Source organism: Pteropus vampyrus, unplaced genomic scaffold (genome assembly GCF_000151845.1).
Source record: "Pteropus vampyrus isolate Shadow unplaced genomic scaffold, Pvam_2.0 Scaffold190, whole genome shotgun sequence".
NCBI lineage: Eukaryota > Metazoa > Chordata > Mammalia > Chiroptera > Pteropodidae > Pteropus > Pteropus vampyrus.
Genome location: NW_011888971.1, coordinates 1,849,083 through 1,869,650, shown reverse-complemented (window position 1 = coordinate 1,869,650; position 20,568 = coordinate 1,849,083). Strand labels below are relative to the sequence as shown.

Sequence of the window (20,568 nt, the reverse complement as noted above, 5' to 3'; positions counted from 1 at the left end):
CTTAATCTTTGATTATTTGATCTGCTGTCAGAGAAGTACATTACGTGTTAGTCTTCCACTGTAACTAGGAATGCTTTACATATTTCTGAGTACTGTTTTCTGGTACATAAAAGTCCTTAAGTTTCATTTCCTTAGTGGACTATACATCTTATTGATATGAAATATAATGCTTTTCTCCACTTAAAGCTTTTCATCTTGAATGTATCCAGCTCATTAACACTGTCCCTGTATTTTGTGAGCATTGGCTAACTCCCTCTAACATTAACCGGGCTGCCTGGTACTTATTTCTTGTGGTGGAACACTTAAATGTACACAACTGTGAGGCTCTATCAAGCAACAAAGAAATCTAAACCCTTATGGATCACGTGTTGCAACGTTTCCTTTCCCCTCCTTTATTTCCCTCTCTCTGCCCTCTCTTCCTGTCTTTCCTGTCTTTTGTTGGACTTTCCAAATTTTACTTATTGTTTCCTACTCCCACTCCCCAAAATAGGAACTTATCATCTTATTTCCATTCTTTTAAATAAATTACTTATTTATTTAAATTTTGTTTAGCTACTTTTTACTAAGGTAAAATTTACATAAATCTTAAGTGTATGTCTGGGTAAATGTTTATATATGTATATATTCACCCTGATCAAGATATTCAGCATTTCTAGCTCCCCGGAAGGCTTCCCCAAGCCCTTTCCCAGTGCATTATCCCAGACAAAAGGCAACTACTATTCTCATCGCTATTACCGTAAGTCGATTTGGCCTATTTTTAAATTTCACATAAATGCAATCATACAATCCATATTCGTTTGTGCCTAGCTTTTCTCAAAGAAGTAAAAATCATCCATATTATTTATTCCATGTTGCAATAGTCACCTCTTTTTTTCACTGCTATGTAGTATCCGCTGTACGGCTAAACAAGAAGCATCCATTCTATTACTACTGGTAGGCATCTGGGTGGTTCCCATTTTACTATTAGCAATGCTGCTATGATAATTCTTGCACACGTGTCCTTTAGTCGACACAGGGCTCATGATTCTATTAGCTTATATTCCCGGGACTGGAACAGCTGCATCGTATGGTGTTTATAGTATTCAGCACTAGCAGGTACAACCAAACAGTATTCCAACGTCGTTACACCTTACATATTCACATCATCGATGTAAGCAAGTTCCAACCCTAAGACGCATTTGGTATTGTCTTGTCTTTTAATTTTAGCCACTCTGCTAAGTAGGTAGAAGCGTTTTCTTGCACATTTCCCTGATGACCAATGATGCTGGGCATCTTTTCATGTGTTTATTAGCTATTTAGATAATCTTCTTTCCAGAAACAGCTGTTTAAATCTTCTGTTCACTTTTTAACTGGGTTATCTAGATATAAGTCCTTTGTTGGATATGTGTATTGCAAATATCTTCTCTCGCTCTGTGGCATGCCTTTCTCTCTTAAAGATACCTCAGCATGAATAAAAGTTTTTCAGTTTTTCATCTTAATTAAGTCCAATTTATCAGTATTCTGTTCCATGGTAATTCTATATTTTCTTTTAGAAGATTTTTGGTTTTAATATTCACATACCAAGCTTATAATCCATCTGGAATAAATTTTTGTGTGAGCTGTGAGATAATGATACAGTTTATTTTTCTCCATATGAACTGCCAGTTTATGCTGTACCATTTGCTGAGAAAATCATTTCCTCCACTGAACAGTGGCAGCACCTCTGCTGTTAATCAGGTAACGAGGCAGGTGTGGATCTAGTTCTGGACTCTATTTGGTCAGAGTATAACATACTTCTATATTTTTAATGCATAGTTACACTGTATTTTCCTATCTTACATCTAGTGCCATCTATAATCTCCCCACAAATAAACAACTTTAAAAGCTCTCATTTCTATGCTTCCCTCACAATTTCTCCCATGTTAAGACTGACTAGAATTTTAGTTCTAGGCTATTGTCTAAACATTATTAATTATTGTAGTTTAACAATAACTGTGATTTAGCTGTAAGAAGCACTTGTTTCTTGTTCTTTGTAGCTCACACCTTTCTGATTCCTTGTGCTCATTTTAGTAAAGTATATTCCCAAACACTTTTTTCATAGTTTGAGGTGATAAACTTTCCAAGCCTTTGCATCTTTTGAAATGTATTTTATCTTTCCATCTGAGAATAATTTATGAGATGATTTTAGGTTCTCATAAAAAAGTTTGTCAAATTTTGAAGTTTCTGTCCTCAAGCCTTCAATTTGAAGTTTCTGCTGTCTTCTAGTTTCAGCAAAAAAAATTCTAAGTCTGACGCTGGCATGATTTTCATTACTTCAAGAGAGAATCTGGAAGCACAACATCTATATGTCACCCTACTCAGCACTGACAAACTTTAGAATGCACCGAGGTTTGTGAGTGCCTTTCCTTTATCATGGTCAACTCTCTCTCTTTCAGTCTAAAAGATGACTATCATTTCCTTATCTCCATTACCTCTTTTACCTTCTGGAATTACCTACTAGACAGATACTGAAAAACCTCAATGCAGCCTCCATCCATTTTTCCCTCACACTCGTAACTTCTTGTCTATTTGACTTACATCCTAGAGAACTGCCCGCTCAATCTTCTAGCTTACTAATTCACTCTTCTCAGTACCCATCTGCAATTTGGTGTATCTCCCAAGATTTCCATTTTAATATATCATCAAGTTTATTTTAAGGAGATATGAGGCTATGAATTATATTTATTCAAAAATCTTATTTGCATTTAATTCCAAAAAATTCTATCTATATACTCTGGCACCATATACTCCTCTCCATGTCTTTAAGAATAACAAAGAACCCAAAAGGTATCAACTAAGGGTTAGTATAACAACCTTCCTGAGAGTCTTATGTATTTGAAAGATAAGCCTCCCAATTATTCAGGACGATTAGACACGTGAGTGACTTTTAAAAGGGGGAAAAAAATCTCCAAAGAATCCATCTTATGAAATCCTTGAAAGATCTAACATACTCCAAGGGAAAAAATTAAAATTCTTTCCAATTATGGTTTGGTTTTGCTTTTTTCAATTCTTTCATGAACTTTCATTATTAATCTTTGTATGCTGTATTTTTCTTTCTCACATTCAATCAAGAAACTGACCTGTTAAAAATACTTCTTAATTCAAGTGAATAATGTTTTCTAAGTGAGGCTTTTCTAACATATGACATTATATCAAATAATTAAATATCATTTGAACAAGAAAAGTGATATGTTACTGTATATTATTAAACAGTTAAACAATGTTTAGAGAAGTCTAACCACAGAGAAATGAATACTCACATGCTGTAAGAGGAACAACTCCCAACCATGCGAAGGCCACAAGTGTGTAATGAAACCAGTATCGTATTGCAGTGCCAATACTTGTAACCAGTCCAGCAAATATGTCTTGGATTGGAAGCCGTGAAGGCATATCTGGAGAATAAACTATTAGAGGAAAAAAAGTACATATAACTTCGTGAAGATTTAAAAACACCTTAATTCATAAATATAAAATAGGCAGTACAGCTATCTTTCAATATCTGTATTATCCTTAAATATATTTCTTATAAAAAGGTTAATCAAATACTGATGATAATAATACCACACTTACCCAGAAGTCACTTATGAGAACAAATCACATGTGAAATGTAGAAGCCAACAAAAAGAGGGTCTGAGCAGAAAAAAGGATTCTGGGGAATTCGCATCCCTCACTCATAGCCATGAACTTCACGCAAAGCTAATTTACACATATTTTAGCATTCAAACAATAAAACCATCTGGTTTCCCAAATTATAAAAGATGAGATAAAGCAAATACGAGTAAAAGGTGAATCTGATGACAAACTTTCCCTCCACGTAGAAGCCTCAACACAGCACTCAACGAGCCCAACCATCTGCAGTAGAGCCATTCTACTTGGGAGCAATAGTTCGCTGACATTCATTAACTACCAGCTCCCTCTCCCCATTTCAGCACAATAATTAACATTCCAAATGGTAAATTCAGGTCTTCCAATCCTCTGCAAGATGTGGTTCGACACTCAGAGAAAGAGGTTTTGTCACGTTTTAGAAAGATTTCCTTTTTAAATGGTTCTAATGAAAAACTGCTGTACCACAGGTATCTCTGAAAGAGCTCTGGAGACGAATAAACACCTCTTTCTCTAGTGAGGCCAAAACAAGGAATTAAGATGTAGAAAACTTTAAAACCAAAGTCTAAATTTTATGAGAGCACTATCACAAAACTGTTCCCAGCTACAAACATTAAGGAATAAACAATTAACAAATAGCAACTTCTACAACACACCCACATTAAGTGATCTCAAAGACCACTTACTTTGAGATTATTTGATACATAAGAAAAAGTCATTAAACCAGTAGTTTTTGAGAGACAGAAAACAGCATATGACTTTCAAATGAAAAGATGTATAAGCACAAGCTTTTATTGGCCTCAAAGTAAAAAAAGCTCATTCTAATATTTCTAACCAATCGAACTTCTTGAAGATATTCAATTATTTAGTCTTACAGTCTGCTATAAAACTAAGCTATGAAAAAAGTAAAGACTACAAAATAACAGAATTGACATTTTGAATATAAAGCTCCAAAAGTAAAATTATGATGACTTTAATCATTTATACTCTTCATAGAATAACAAAATAAAACTAATCCTAACTTACAGCATTTTATACTCAGTAGCTCGAGATATTTTTAAAAAGCTCTAAAATACAAAATAACCTCTGGGGGAGGAGGGCAATGTACTAGGATCTCAGAATAAAAATTACATTTCAAATTCTTTATAATATGCCAGTATGGTCCTCTAATTATCGACAATGAACATTAAATATCAGTCGGTACAGGAATTATAAAATATAACTGAAATTTTAAAGACCTGCAAAATATTTACCATGAGCATAAAAAATATTGAGCTTAAAAAGTCTCGTTTTAAAAAGTAAGTTAACACAGACATAGACGCCAGTATGATGATTATGAGAAGGGCAAAGTGGGTGGGGGAAGGTAGAAAAAAATAAAGGGGGTAAAATATATGGTGATGGAAGGATATTTGGGTGGTGAACACACAATGCAATATACAGATGATGGATTACAGAATTGTACACTTGAAACCTAAATAATTTTATTAACAAATGTCACCCCCAGTAAATTTAATAAAATAAAATTAAAAAGTGAGTTAAAACTTTGTCTTTATTATTATTCCAACCTACACAATTTTAACTCAAAAGATATCTCGAATTCGAACAGTACTATATTTGATAAAGGTGAAGGCATCATTATTAATTTTTCTGGGTGAATAATGCTACTACAGTTATGTTTTCTTTTTTTTTAAAGAATCCTTACTCTTTAGAGATACATACTAAAATATGTAGAGATGAAATTATAAACAATGGAATTTGCTTTAAAAAGGATGGAGAAGTGGGGAACAGAGTACAATAGCATGTAAAGGCCATGAGTTAAAATGTCAAACTGAGTGATATGTGTATATGGGCCTGTTATACTTTTGCATACATTTGAACTTGCCCATAATTAAAAAAAAAAAAAAAACTCACAAATTAAGTCAATCTCTCACACATGTGTATGTTAAAAACTGACATATTTTTGAAAAATATTTTCTAAAAGGTTATAGCAATACTTTCCATTACTATCAAAGACAAACTAAGTTGAAAATATTTATTTCACACTTGTTAAACACCTCTATGTGGCCAATTATAAACCAAAAATGCAGTGAAAATTTCTAATGAACTTACTTGGTGTGAAAGCAAATCTGTGCTTGCATAATTCACAGTATTCTTTTCGACTGTGTTTCAGCCACTGAACTAAGCTGCAATCACAAATACACGCATAAGTACAGTATTTATAACAAGGAAACTTTAAAGTTTGAACACTAATGTTCTGTTTCATTAAAACTTTAGGTATCATAGAGCTTTTATAATTTTGACAATTTCGAATTTAGAATATTCCAAACCTTTCATTACAGATGCCTCCTAAGAATACAGAATAGCAGCGAAGATAAAAACAATATGTATTCCTACTACTAAAAAGGTTCGATTAATCTAAATTGTAATCTCAAAGCTAAATGAATATGAAGACTCTCAAACATCAGCGTCGGCTCTAATACTGGTCTGGTAACAGTGGCACCCTGGGGGCTAGGTCTGAATCCTGGTTCTGTCTCTAACTTACTGGCTGTGTGACCTAGGACAAGTTGCTTAATTTTCTATGCTTCAGTTTCCTCGTCTAATAATAAAAACAACAAGAAGAACTTCACCTCATAGTTTCGTTGTAAGGATTAAATGAGTTAAGATTTGTAAAAACACTGAGCACTACCTGGCACAGAGTATTTCATAATGTAAGCTATTATCATGCCAAGCAAAACTAGAAAACCTTAACACTTCCAAAGAACAAAATAAGCTCTCCATAGTATTAATAAATAAATGATACTCGCAAGCACCTGGAAGACAATATACCAAATGACATGGCATGGTAACATGGAATATGGGTATTTCCAAATCTTCACAACAAAAATTAAAAAAATAATTACAGAGAAAGTTCACTGAAACAACCCCCCTTATATAGATAACGAAACTGAAGCTCAGACATAAAATTTCTAAAAGGATGACTCACCATTCTTGATGGATGAACTTAATACTGCCAGTACATACACAAGGATGATAAAGAGGTTTCTCGGGTGTTCCTTCTGACCGACACACTCTACATATGTCTATTAATGAAAAAGAAAAACTGAATTATGTTTGGTTATAACTTTTAAAAAAAGATAACAGACTGCCAAAAACTAAATTATTGCATGTTAAAGCAAGAATCTATCACTTGGTAAAACATGACATGGAATTAAAAAATTTGATCAGGATGATAATCAAGTATAAACCATAAACTAAAAAACTTCGTATATAAAAAGGTTAATTAACTGTTCCTTTATATAAGAGCTCTGTAAGTATATTAAAGTTGAAAAGAACAGTTTTTATTTAAAACTGCACTCTTCCATGACTAACAAATGCTAAGTAGAAATATGCAAAATCCGGTCACCCTCAGTGTCCTAACAGTTTAAAGTTTAAGTCCTAGCTAAGTCCAGTCCTAACAGTTTACATTCTTCAAAAACACATCTAAGGACTTAACATAGTAATAGCAATAAGTGGGCACCCGACATCTTTTAGCTTTACCTAACTCTAGGAGACACATGTGCACATGCAATTGGGGGGGAGGGCACCCCAAGACCAGGATGGTACCAGGCCAGGAAAAGGCGAGCCAGAGATCACGGTAAGCAGAAAATTCAGGAGCCGGGGGCTACTGGGTCTGCAGCTAGAGGGCAGCAGTTACCCCTAACCCTCGCAAACTCCGCCCCAAGTGGCTCTCAGGGCACATCTGCAAGCCTTCTAGCCTGGGGTTCCCTCCTCCCGCCAGTGGCCCCAGGTGGCCCGATACACACGGAGAAGGAACCTTGACAGATCCACCGAGCTCACTCGCTAATGCTTCTCTTGCAGGTCCACCTACAGAAAGCTGATTGCAACTTTTATTTAGACCAAGTGCCAACATCAAGCGGGAAATCCCAGGGGCGACGAGCAGTGTGTACAAGGCACAAGGACTTACTTAACTCAACCCTTTGATCTACTGTCTTACAGGGAACTCCTCCTTGATGCGGAACAACTGCAGTCCAAGCCCATCACTAACGGATTTGACCGGTCTCCGCTACACCGGGCTACACAATCGCTCAACCGTGTTGCACGCGGCTCCGGACATTTAAGGGTGTCACAGATTTATGACTGCTCAATCTCCAGCAGCTGAATGCCACTTGTCAAAGTTGAGGAATACTGAGCACTCGGGCTGGCCTAAACGGTTAGCACGCTACACCCCGTGGTTATCAATAAGCCAGACAAATCACTCCGCAAACGAAACGCCAGGTACCGCTACCCGCGGAAGAGCTATCGATGCGCCAATCCTGTCCGTGCCGGAGTGGGGTGGGGTTGTCGGGACTGAGTCAAGTGAAGCGCAGACTCCGGACTCCACTATCGTATTCATTTTGGAACCAGACCCTCCAGCTACCACCACCGGAAGGACTTTGGTTTCCCGGAAGCTGCCCGCGGATCACGGTAATAACGCAACGGTTTTTGCATTAGTTATGGTCAGAACTAAACGAGATCTGCACCTCTTCAAACATTCCACTTTCACCTTCATCCTTGATGAAAGCATTCCTGGCCAAAAGCTTTCACTCTGGGCCTTCGTGCACCGGTCTAGGACTTTGTGCGCCAGTGGTGCAACGCGAACACCCCAGCCCCGCGCCTGATCCGCCTCCGCAAGATTCCGACACGAACAAAATAGAACCACGGTCCCGATTCCACGACCGCCCGCGGCAGTATTCAGGCCACTCACGCCTACTCTGAACTCTCGATTTTCTCCAAGTGCACACTTCGGCGCGGGAAACTCTGCTAGGAGCCAGGAAGGCGCAGAGGAAAGGGACGCGAGGGCTCCCCCCTACGGTGGCCCCGCGCCAGAAACCCAAGCACAGCATTTCAAATGCACGAATTCAATACCCAGCGCACTGAAGCCGGGATTACCGCAGCTGCCGCCACCAGATTTGCCGTGCAACGGATCCTCCTTAAAAGATTTAAAAGTGGACGCATTCCAATTATAGGATCTCGAAAGAGTCCGGTGTTGCTTTTCACCGCTGCTCTCTCCCGTCGCGGGTAGGTAATTTGTGCGTCTGCTGCCTTCCTTGGTTGAGATAGTCGATTAGGCTCTATGAAACCATACCGGATTTCTTATCACGGGGGTTCCATGTCATTGTAGCCGCCATCGTAAGGCACTACGACTTCCACATTAAATTAGTTGACAAGGCTGTGGGACGCACGATCGATCTAGGTTATCTAGAACCACCAGAGAGGCTGGTGCTGGTAGACATAGATTAGTTCTAGAATTACTACGGTTATCCAGATAGGAGCGGAACATGCGATCAAAGTCATTCGCAACATCACCCAACCAGCCCAAGCGTTTGGATGCCCGGGGTTAACTTTAGCGACACGCACATGCTACCGCAAGATCAACCAGGTTGGGTTGACTGAGTGCAAATGTGCGTGAGACGAGGTCAGACAGTGAATCGGTCCCACCTCGTCCTGTCTCCCCAGCCAGCTCACAGGCAGGTGCAGAGGTAGGAAGTAGGGCGCAGCAGCGGCAGCATATCAATGGGTGTCCTGTCGTCAGGGCACAATGCAGAGAGAAGCAGTGGGAGATACTGTGCTCACATAAGTAAGAGGTGCTGCACAGCCCTCCAAAAACACAGTAACCTGCCGGCCACCACATATGCAGCAATAGACTGGGGTAGGAAAGAGATTAACCCTTGTCGGCACACTGCTGCCAGCAAGGTGCAGGGCCTTAAACTGCGATCGATACCCACGTGGGTGTGAACCATAACTAGGTGGGCTCTCCTGACACATGGACCAGCTGCCCACAAAGGTGACCTTACCCTACGTGGCCCAATAGAGTTGTGGCAAGACATGCAGCACCTGCTTGCCATTAGGGGGGCTGGCGGTAGGGTGAGGGCGGACATTGGAGACCCAGAAGCTCCACTTAGGGAGACTGAAAAACGCACCTGAATAAGAGCAGACAAAGATTCTCAGAAGACCCCATCCTTCTGAATGAGAAACCAACAAACTCAAAGCTAAGCAAACACAACAAACCTAAATCACGCTCCTGGCTCTGCCTAACACAGAGTCCAACTCAAAAGTGGGACTCACCAGGCCTCTGCAAGATCAAAACTATTTTTGTTGTAACACTAAGACTTTGTCTTTTACTCCCATTGTCTTGCCAGTGTTACAGTAAAGAGTTCCAGATGCTACACTAGACAACTGATTGAATGTACCCACAGATGAAAAAAATCCAGCTGCCTCCCATTAAACCAGATATTTAAAAGACTTGTAAATAAAAAAACAAATCTACTCTTCTCACCAATATTTTGGGTTTAGAGTATATAATTATTTCATGAAAAAGAATATTTCCAATTTTTAAAGTGTCTTACATGAAAAATAAAAAGCTCTTCTTAGTCTTCATGTTTTTAAAAGCATAAAGGCATAAAGGGATCCCAAAACCAAAAAAGTTTGAGAACCACTGTTCTATAGTATGTGTACACACACACACACACACACACACACACACACACACACACACACTTGCTCATGGAACCTTTGGGAAAAAATCAGAATATTTATGGTTCTCTCGAAATACACATATACACATTTTTTCATTATTTTATCAGAGGTTTCACAAGCCTCGACTGATTCTATAAAAGGAAAGAGAAGGGAACGTTAGACATCTGAATCACCTTGTTTTAGAATCACGGAAATCTTTTACATAATTATAAAATAAAATTATATCGAAATGGAAAAAAAGCAACCCCTCAGTCAAAAATAAATCAAACAAATGAACCTGAATAGTAAGCTCAACCACAGAAGTTTATTATTTTAGAGACTTTAAAACAATAACATGATCGATCCTATATCCCTCGCAGGCTATATCCTAAGAAAGAAGAATTGCAAAGAAATTATAAACAGAATTCAGTAATTATTTTAATAGCAATAACACTAATAGTCATTTTAATACTTGGAGAATAAAGGAAATAAGTAGTGTGACGGTTGAATTGTGATTATGTGTTTTTTGTTAAGAAGTTAATTCTCAGACTACATTAAGTATTCATGGATAAAAAGATACATCTGGGATTTGCTTTAAAATAATCCAGAAGTGTGGAAGGGGAAGGAAAGGGTTAAGACAAAAGAATTATCAGCCATATGCTTGTATCTGTTGAATGCTGGTTATATGGAGGTTTATTATATTAGTCTATTTGGGGAGTATTGGCAACTGTACATAATAAAACTTTTTTAAAAATAAGGAAAGGTTAAATGTACAATTTGCAAATATCACGCTGAACTTTTATTTTACTGACGCTACCAAGTCTGATTTTACTAATGAAGTTCTTTAGCATGTGATCTATATAGTACACACATAAATTTGGAAACTCATGTTAGCAATTTTCTTATTTCACTGGTCATGTTTTTTCACTGGCTTTATATTCAATCGGGAAAAGCAAGCAGAATCAGATTTAAATCATATGTCTCAACATTCCTAAAAGCCCATTTCTGTACAACCAACAATCCAATTCTAATTTAAAACCATTTAATCTAAATGTCTCTAATATAGAATTTGATCTAAAAAACAATATCACAAATCTTTTACAGTATCAACTGTCTTCTCCCCACATGTTGATGTGATTAAATGAGTTTTGTTCAAAAGCACTGTATGTATAAATATTCCCCTAAATGAAAAGGCAAAGATTGTTGGTGTAAGTCAACTAGAACAGTGTTTTAAGCTCTAGCTATAAAACACGTGTAAGGCAAACATCCAGCTGTTTAGCAGGCCCTGAGCCCTGCTTAGACTGTGTCATGGGCATATCCACACCTTATTAGGGAACTGGAGGCCAGGAAAAGCTGTCAAAGAGAGGCTGCACCTGCTCTCGTTCTGTATCTTCAGCTAAATTTCTTTGGCTAATCTATATGTAGTGTAGTCTAGAAGGAATGAAGCTTCCCTGCCAATCTATGTTCAGCAGAAAAATCTGAAACAAGGCATAAATTTACAGAGCTAAGCACTTATTCTGCAAGGGTACATAAGAAACTACTGCTACCTTTGGTGGATCAGAGTTGGGGAAAAGAAGTCTTTTCCTTATTTTATATGTGTGATGTCTACCGTATATAAAATTGTGTGGCATTTTTCCAGTCTCTTACTTTTAAAATCAATTGTTTCCTATATACTTATGTACAAAGACACGTATAAGAATGTTCGTAGCAGCACTATTCATAATAATACCTCCAAGATGGAAACTACCCAGGTTGCTTATCAACGGTAAGAATGGATATATAAATCTTGGTATATTCTTTCACATAATACTATATGTCAATGAGAATAAATCAACTAAATAAACCACAATTTGGACTTATCTCATAAAGCGATGTCGAGTGATAAACAATCCAGACACAAAGAGTACCCATTATACAATTTCAGATGTACAAAGTTCAAAAACAGGAAAAATTTACATACATCATTACAAGTGGTTACCCTCTAGGGGAAGGAGCAGTAAAGACTGTAAGAGATCTAAAGAGGACCTAAGGTTCCAGACCAAGATGAAACATACACTTCTCTCTATTCCTCCTGCCAAGAATGGCTAAAAGAACCAGGACATTATATGTAAAACAAACATAAGACGACTCTAAAGGTAAAGAGAAGGCAGACCAGCAAGGCTGCTGAGAGCCCAAGGAACCACATAGCAGTTCCCTGGGTTTGCATTTTGCTTCATGTATCCTGGACTGGTGGCAAAGGTGGAGAAGCTGGCAACCTAGAAAAACCAATGAGAAGGGACAGAAAATTTCCTCACAAAAGCCTGCTCTCTCTAGACAAAGGACCAGGAAAGGGGTAACCCAGCAAGACAGAAAACTTAGATAATAACTTCCCCTGTATTCCAAACATCACAGGAGATAAATGCCACCCAACACCATTTCTGCCAGCCAAGGCCACATGGAGAGCAGACTTAGATTAGCTAATTCTATTTCAGTTACTGAAACCTAACTATATTATCAAGGAAGTTAATGAGGAATGAGGATTCAAATCTAACCCCCAATTCCAAAAGTACTCCTTTGACTTTATCTACTTCCTCCCCAATCGTACAAGTTTTCTTGAATTTTTTCCTCCATAATAATGTCAGTATTCTATATATCTTTACCATCTACTCTTCCAACTTTATTATATTCTCCAAGTAGAACAGGAGATGGTTCCCTCTAGTAAAATACACTATATTATTAAAAATTTAAGGATAAAAATAACTAGGTAATACAGCAAATTAAAAAGTAGTTTCATCACTAGTGAAGCCGGACAGTTCCCTATTTTACTAAAGTTCTCTTTTTGTGAATTATCTGTTAAAGTCCTGTCTAGCTTACTAATTGGAGTCTTAACAAGAAAACAGCCCCCCCACCGCCCAAAAATAATCAGCAAAAGATTTGAACACCCATTAGGATGGCTATAATCAAAGAAGACAGATAATCATTGTTGGCAAGGATGTAGAAAAATTTAATGCCACTGAGTTGTATATTTAAGATGGTTAGAATGGTAAATGTTGTTATATATATTTTACCACTAAATGAAAAAATTTTTAATCACAGTTAAGTACAACTACATACCTATTAAAATGACGAGGGGAAAAAAAAAAAAACTCAACATACAATCCAGCAATCCTATTCCTAAGTATTTAACCTAGTAAAATGAAAACTTATGTTCACACAGAAATCTACATGAATATGTACGATGGAATCATTCATAATTCCCCCAAACTGGAAACAACAGACACAAATGTTCTACAACTTGGGATGGATGAACTGTGGCATATGCCTACAAGAGAACGCTATTAAGCAGTAAAAATGAAGGAACTACTGGTACATGCAACTACGTGAATAAATCCGAAAACCAGACTCAAAAAGCTATATGCTGTATGATTCCATTTATGCCATTCTGGAAAAGGTAAAACTATAGAAACAAAGAGATCAGTGTTTGCCAAGGTCTGGAGGTGGGATTGACTATAAAAGGGTACAGGAGTATTTTGGGGAGTGATCAAGCATTCTATACCTTAATTGTGCTGGCTATGTATTTGTCAAAAATTAATAAGGTACATTTTACTGTATTTAAATTATATTTCAATTTTAAAAATTGAGACTTTCTACAGTAATGTCTAAATAGACATGTGGGAAGAACAAATGAGAAAGGATAATAACACGAAAAAAATTATTCTTCCCTCTCTAAAATACAGTCTAACGAAGTTGCAGAGTGACATGTATCCCAACGAGCACATTTACATCACCAACCAGATAGGAATTAATGTTAGGGGCTGTGGAAATCGACACTGGTCACCAAACACTTCTGGCATTCCATTTTCTGGGCATACGGTAGGACTGCACTTCCCTGCCACCTCTGAAATTATACATGGACATCTGACTTGCCTCCATTCTAGCCATTTCGGTAGGTATGTAGTGATATCTCATTACAGTTTTGATTTGTTAACAGCTTTACTGAAATTTACATACTATAAAAACCAAGAGCTTAAAGCGTACAGTTCAATGGTTTTGAATATACTTACAGAGTTATGCAACCATCACCATAATTCTCATTTTTTAACATTTTCATCATCCCAAAATAAAACCTTGTAACTATGAACAGTCATTCTCCACATTCTGTTAACCCTCCTCACTTATCTTCTTCCTCCTTATAAACATTTGCCTGTTTTGGACACTTCATACACATTGCATTATATAAAATGTGGTTTTTCATACTGGTTTCTTTCACTTAGCATAATGTCTATGAGATTCATTCAAAAGTTGTAGTATTTCATTCCTTTGTATTGCAAATATTTCAATTTATACATATACTACATTTTGCTTGCCTCTCCAGCAGCTGCTGGACAATGGGTAGTTTCAACTGCTTGTGAAGATACACGTTGAATTCTCCTGGGTATATACTTAGTAATGGAAGTGCTGGGTCACATGGTAATTCAGTTTTAACTTTTTGAGGTTAATTAGTTGTATTATTTTACATTATCACCGGCAAGGAATAAAGGTTCCAATTTTTCTACATCCTTGCCAACACTGATTATCTGTCCTTTTTGATTATAGCCATCCTAATGGGTGTGAATTATCTCACTGTGGTTTTTATTTGTACAAAATGACTAATGATGCTGAGCATCTTTTCCTGTGCTTATAAGCCATGTACATATATTCTTTAGTGAAATATCTGTCCAGATCTTTGGGACATTCGTTAAACTGGGTTACTCGTTTTTCTATTGAGTTTTGAGCGTTCTTTATATACTATAAATACATCCTTTATCAGATATGTTTTCAAACACTGTATCCTGTCTTCAATTCTCTTAACACTGTCTGTGAAAGAGTAGACATTCAGAATTTTTATGCCACCCTATTTATCAATTTAATCTTTAACAGATCATGCTTTTACTTTGTACCTAAGAAATCTTGGGCTAATCCAAAATCACAAAGATTTTCTCCTATGTTTTCTTCTAGAAGTTTTGTAGTTTTAGGTTTGTCAGTTAGGTCTAATATTCCTTCCCTTTGAGTTAATTTTGGTGTATGGTACAAAGTATTGCTCAACGTTCATTTTTTTGCCAACGGATAGTCAACTATTCCAGTACCATTTGTTGAAAAACCATCCTTTCTCCAATGAATTGCTTTTGCACCTCAGTCAAAAATAAACTGTCCATATCTGTATGGATCTATTCCTGAGCTCTCTATCCTGAACCATCAGACCAATGAATTTTAATTTAGGTCAATGTAATGTTTAAAATTTGATTTATATGTTTTCAGATATAACACTACTTAAGGAACTACTATTTGTCGAGTTTTGACATATCAAAGACTAGCCAAAATTATCTGAATATATGCCTCCTTTCTCAAACTATCTGTGAGACCAAATCTTCTCCATATACTTTAAAACATGACAACAGAGATAACTGCAGAAGCAGAGATGATAATCCAATTGTCTTCTAATAATCCAGACATTAAAAAAAAAGATGTGCAAAAACTTAAAACAGTGCTATCTTTACTAGGTTTTTTTGACTTAAAAAAAAAAAATAACATTTATCATAGTTATTTTTAACATGTATTGTGTTTAAAGTTGTTTTCATTTCTAACACAGATAAAAGTCCTTTGGAGCCTTAATTTTTGGAACATAAAGGAATCCTAAGACCAATGGTCTTCAAACTGTTACATTCCATAAAAGTGACACTAAAAAGGGGTAAATTGTGTTATTAACTTACAGTTAAAGAATACAATCAGGTGGGAGTAAAGAAGAGAGACAGGAAAGAAAAAAGGATATTATAATGAAATTAAGTTACAAGATATAAGTGTACAGAAAATGCTTCGCTGTCTTCCAAGCCTCCAAGAACTCACTATGTCTGTTACGGACTAAACTGCTGTTTCCTTCACCTCTACCAAAATTCACATGTTGAAGTAACCCGTAGTACCTCAGAATGACTGTATTTGAAGAAGGGTCTTTCAAGAAGGTAATTACATCAAATGAGGTAATTAGGGTGGGCCCTAATCCGATATGACTGGTGCCTTTATCAAAAGAGATTAGGACTGGGACATGAAGAGGGAAAACCCGGCAAAGACAAAGGGAGAAGACAAAAATCTGCACACCAACAAAAGATGCCTCAGAAGAAACCAATCCTGTTGAGATCGTGATCTCAAACTTCCAGCCTCCAGAACCATGAGAAAATGACTTTCTGCTGCTTAAGCCACCCAGTCTGTGGTACTTTGTCATGGCCACCCTTGCAAACTAGTACAATGTCCCAAACTGAACTTCTCTCTTCCAAACCACCGGGGATGAAACTACACTAGACATCAGTCATTTTAAATGCCCCTCCCCATTACATCACCTCTCCAATCTCTATTCTATTAATCCTACCCCAATCTGTTTCTTTGTCCTTCTCGTTCTTTCCATGCCACCTGCCCTTTAAACTCCTACACAGGCAAACCTCCCTTCATCGCACGTCACTTCACCGCGCTTCACAGATTTGTCTTTTACAAATGGAAGGCAAGACTCTCTGCCAGCAAAAAGATTGACTTGGTTTATTGCGGCAGTCTGGAACTGATCCCACAATACCTCCAAGGTATGCCTGTAATATCTTGCCTAGCTCACTGCAATGACATTCTAAACTATAGTCCAAATTAATAAGTTTTTCCTTGAGGTCTTACTTCTTGTTCCCTTTTTAAGAACTCTTTCCATTCTACCTGTATTACACTAAAAATAAGCAATCTTCATGTCCCTATAGGAGAGAAGTAAAACCCACTAAAATTAGCCTGGTCTGGAAGAGGATACCAGGGTAGCCTCATATTAATCACCCACAGCATTCCAGCCTAGAAGGTATTCTACAACTTTTGGGATGTCTGCCCAGATCAAGAATGGACACCCCCAGCCATGATTTTATTTTATTTTATTTTTTTTAATTAAGATAGAATTGACATATAACACTATATTAGTTTCAAGTGTACAACATAAAGATTCAATATATGTATACATTGTGCAATAAGTCTAGTCAAATCCATCACCAGTTACAAATTACTTATTTTTCTTGTTATAACTTTTAAGATCTACTCTCAGCAACTTTCAAATACATAATATAGTATTATTAACTACGGTCGGCATACTGTACCTTATAGCCCAGGATTTATTTATTTCAAAACTGGAAGTTTACACCTTTGGACATCATTTTTCTTCTTACATTATCTTCTCCACTACCACCCAAGCTACCTGGATCACAGGTAGGCACCTGACCTAAGATGGGCCAGATTCTAGCTCTAGGGTTTAAGAGTTGAGTAGGGAAGAGGTAGATTCAGGGAAGTATTCAGTGACCGTGGCAAGACAATGTATGTTTTGCCTCTGCTCAAAACCCTCCCAACAGCTCCCTATCTCATCAAAGTATAAGTCAACCTAAGTCCTATGTACTTGCTTCCCCTCTATTTTCGCCACAAGATCTCGCTGACTTCATATATTACTTACTCTTCCCCTAACTCATTCACTCCATTACGGTGATACTGGTATCCTGGTTATTTCTTGAACATTCCTAGCATGCTCCCATCTTAGATATTTCACACTGGCTCTTCCCTCTGCCTAGAATGCTCGGCCCACAGAGCAGTTATTTGCACGTCTAACCCCCTCTCCTCCTTTGCTTCTTCCCAAGCTGCAACCCCGTCCTCACATCCTGGCTACTCCTTATCCCCTCCTAATTTACTGTTCTCCACAGGACTTATAACAGGCAAATTGTACCATATAATTTCTTGCATGTTATTTTTTTTCCTTAGGTTTTGTGTATTTTGTTCCCTGCCCAGCTCAAGTGCATAAAATACAGTGCCTGGCTCAGGACAGGTGCTCAATAAGCATTTGTCAAATAAGTGCACGTCTGCTTGGTCATAAGCATGCTGAAGCAGTGAAAGTCGATCTGTGCTGAGAAGAATGAAGCAGACATGTCTGGAAGCGGAGATGAAAGAGCACGTGGTTCTAGAAAGACGGTAACTAGCTGTCTGGTTCTGACAACTTCCCATCCTGTTAGCCCATTTCTTTCAAACCTAAGTCACCTCAAGTTTTGCCATAGTAAATATAGAACATGATCAACTGCAGTAATTTCAGCTTCATATCTTCCCAATGAATACATTTCATAAAGCACAAAGAACAACGGCTTTGGCATTCCACTTTAAAAAACTGCCAGTAAGATTTTGTATTATGTGCTGTTGTGTAAGGAATAATTTGGCAAAATTGAAAGAAAAAAAAAAAAACAAAAACCATCTCTATGTATCACTGGGCTGAAATGAAAGCACTCTACTACCGCAAGATGTTTAATATATGAATGAGTTTCACACATCAGCACTTGCTTGCAACATCTATTCCAACAGTGCGGTGCTTTCTCTTTTAAAAAGCATATATCCCTGAGCAAAGGACAGATTATTTTCCCCTTAAAAATCAAAAATCTCCGTGCATTGCAGAATCAGACTTCTAATCCATAAAATGAGGAAGTTGCATATCTATGGTCTCGGCCAGCTCTTAAGTTTAAAGATTTGATGATGGATAACCGTTTATGTTAACACATCCGCACTCATATAAATTATATACAAATAAGAATAATTCATCAACCCTCTGTATTATGAAAATAGATTATAAACCTGTTGATTTCATAAAAGTGAAATTGAATACCCTGAACACTTGAGAGATTTTTAAAATCTAGCAAACATTTAATATGAACAGCTAAAATCCACTGGGCAAAAATCAATTTTCTAACAGAATTCAGTATTGTTTACTACAAATACGAAACATTCTGAGCATTATAACATCATATGTGGCACCACTACAGGAAAGCAACATGCTATTTTTAAAAGAGAAAGAAGAGTTACACTCTGCATGGTTGGTATTTTAGTAACATTCCTAGTCAGTCTGCTCAGATTAACATATTAAAAATAAAGAAAATCAAACAATATTATCCATGTTTTTAATAAATGTTTGTAGAACTGAGATTTTTTAAATTTAATTTTATGTTTTGTCATATTTTCCAAGTCTCCTACAAAAAGATCGGTTCTTTTGTAATCAGAGAAAAACTCAACTGCATTTTTAATTTAAGAAATAATCTGTAATAACTAATTTAGCAAAGAGAAGTTGCTTCAGAGCTTTCTGGCATTTTGACTTTCATGTTTAACATGACACTCTCTGTAATCCTCTCTTTCCTTCCAGGGTTTTTTCATGTTAAATTTAAGTTGACTTTAAAAAATTCAGACTTCCAATATGGAATTTTGCAGTAGGCATGGTATTAAAATTCATTTTCATGTCATGACTAACAGTTTCATAAAATAAATGCAAAATAAGGTTCTGTCAAACAATCGAGGCATAATTAAAGGAAAACTCTATTTGTAATCAGAATATCTAGGTTCAAATGTCTCTTACTGTGTGAAACTTGGACAAGCTATTAAAACAACTAAGCCTGAATTTCCACGTTTATAAAAAATAATACCTCCCTGCTCCACAGGGCTCTGAGGAAGACCAAATGTGCATGCATGTGAGTATGCTTTGTAAACTGTCAAGTGTCACGTACAAGTGTTACAGTTGAAGTTCTTATTATTACAGGGAAGACTTTTCAAAAATGATAAATCGAGTTCTATCAACTCATTACATATATAGACAATATCAAACTCTTTATCACTCATTATTAAACGCCATGACAGTCCCACGATTTTCATTTAAAACCACCAAAATCACAATCCATAAGGTTGAAAACTGCTTATCATTTCCCCGTATGACTATACCTAAAGCATAAAAAGCATCTTCATTGATAATCAAAACACCAAGAAGCGGTGATTTAGTAATTTTCTCTACAGACTCACTAAATTATCTGAAAGACTCTGAAAAAATAAAAAGTGCTTCTAAATAACTAACCTACCACCTTCGGTATCCGGATGAGCAAACGCATTTCGATACCCGCAGACGTTTATAACTCCTGCATTCAGTTTACAAGGGTCAGCCTGTTCCAAAACAGCCATCTCCAAACACACACACTCACAAAACACACACACACACACACACACACACACACACACACACATACACGCACACAGCCCTGAGTCTTGCTGTCAGGGATTAAACAAAATAAACTACAGCAAAACAAAGCAATGCTAAAGAGCCTCCGTCTTCGGAGGAAGCCCGCCGGACCTTCCTCCTCTTCCTCGTTGAGTAAACAACTTCTCCCGCGGCCCGCGAGCAGAGGGCAAGGTTTTAAGCAGGGGTCAGCTCGCTCCACTCGGCTGTCACCTGGCGGGGCATTTTTCGCGAAGTTTCAGAGTCAACAAAGAAGTTTTGTCGCGGGAGGCAGGGCATGTATAGCGACGGGCAAAACGGCAGAAGGAGAGGCAGAGCCGAGTGGGGGGAAGGGTGTGGAAAACGCCCCCATACCCAGCGCGGCGACAACGGCCTCGTCGCCCCCCCTGGGGGGCCAGGGG

General features: G+C 37.4%; 1 protein-coding gene and 1 long non-coding RNA gene across 8 annotated transcripts in view; one reads left to right on the top strand and one right to left on the bottom strand.

The window, feature by feature from the left end:
* Positions 1-20,057, bottom strand: part of MARCH6 (membrane associated ring-CH-type finger 6) — a 58,688-nt gene extending 38,631 nt beyond the window's left edge. Inside the window, exons 1-4 of one of the 7 annotated variants that reach the window (XM_023537410.1) lie at positions 20,009-20,057; positions 6,605-6,701; positions 5,731-5,804; positions 3,279-3,422 (exon numbers count right to left, since the gene is read on the bottom strand). In XM_023537410.1, coding sequence (XP_023393178.1) covers positions 3,279-3,422; positions 5,731-5,804; positions 6,605-6,701; positions 20,009-20,042 — 349 coding nt within the window. In that variant the 5' untranslated portion in view covers positions 20,043-20,057. Of the gene's footprint in view, positions 1-3,278; positions 3,423-5,730; positions 5,805-6,604; positions 6,702-7,158; positions 7,193-8,141; positions 8,302-8,365; positions 8,607-20,008 lie in introns of those variants that run through there. The other 6 variants (XM_011371407.2, XM_023537409.1, XM_011371408.2 and 3 more) reach the window with 6 other exon arrangements.
* On the top strand, positions 8,529-14,711 carry LOC111746453. Its single transcript, XR_002783115.1, has 3 exons — positions 8,529-8,679; positions 13,313-13,546; positions 13,833-14,711. It is a non-coding gene; the product is annotated as an uncharacterized LOC111746453 (long non-coding RNA).
* Positions 20,058-20,568: the final 511 nt, after the last annotated feature.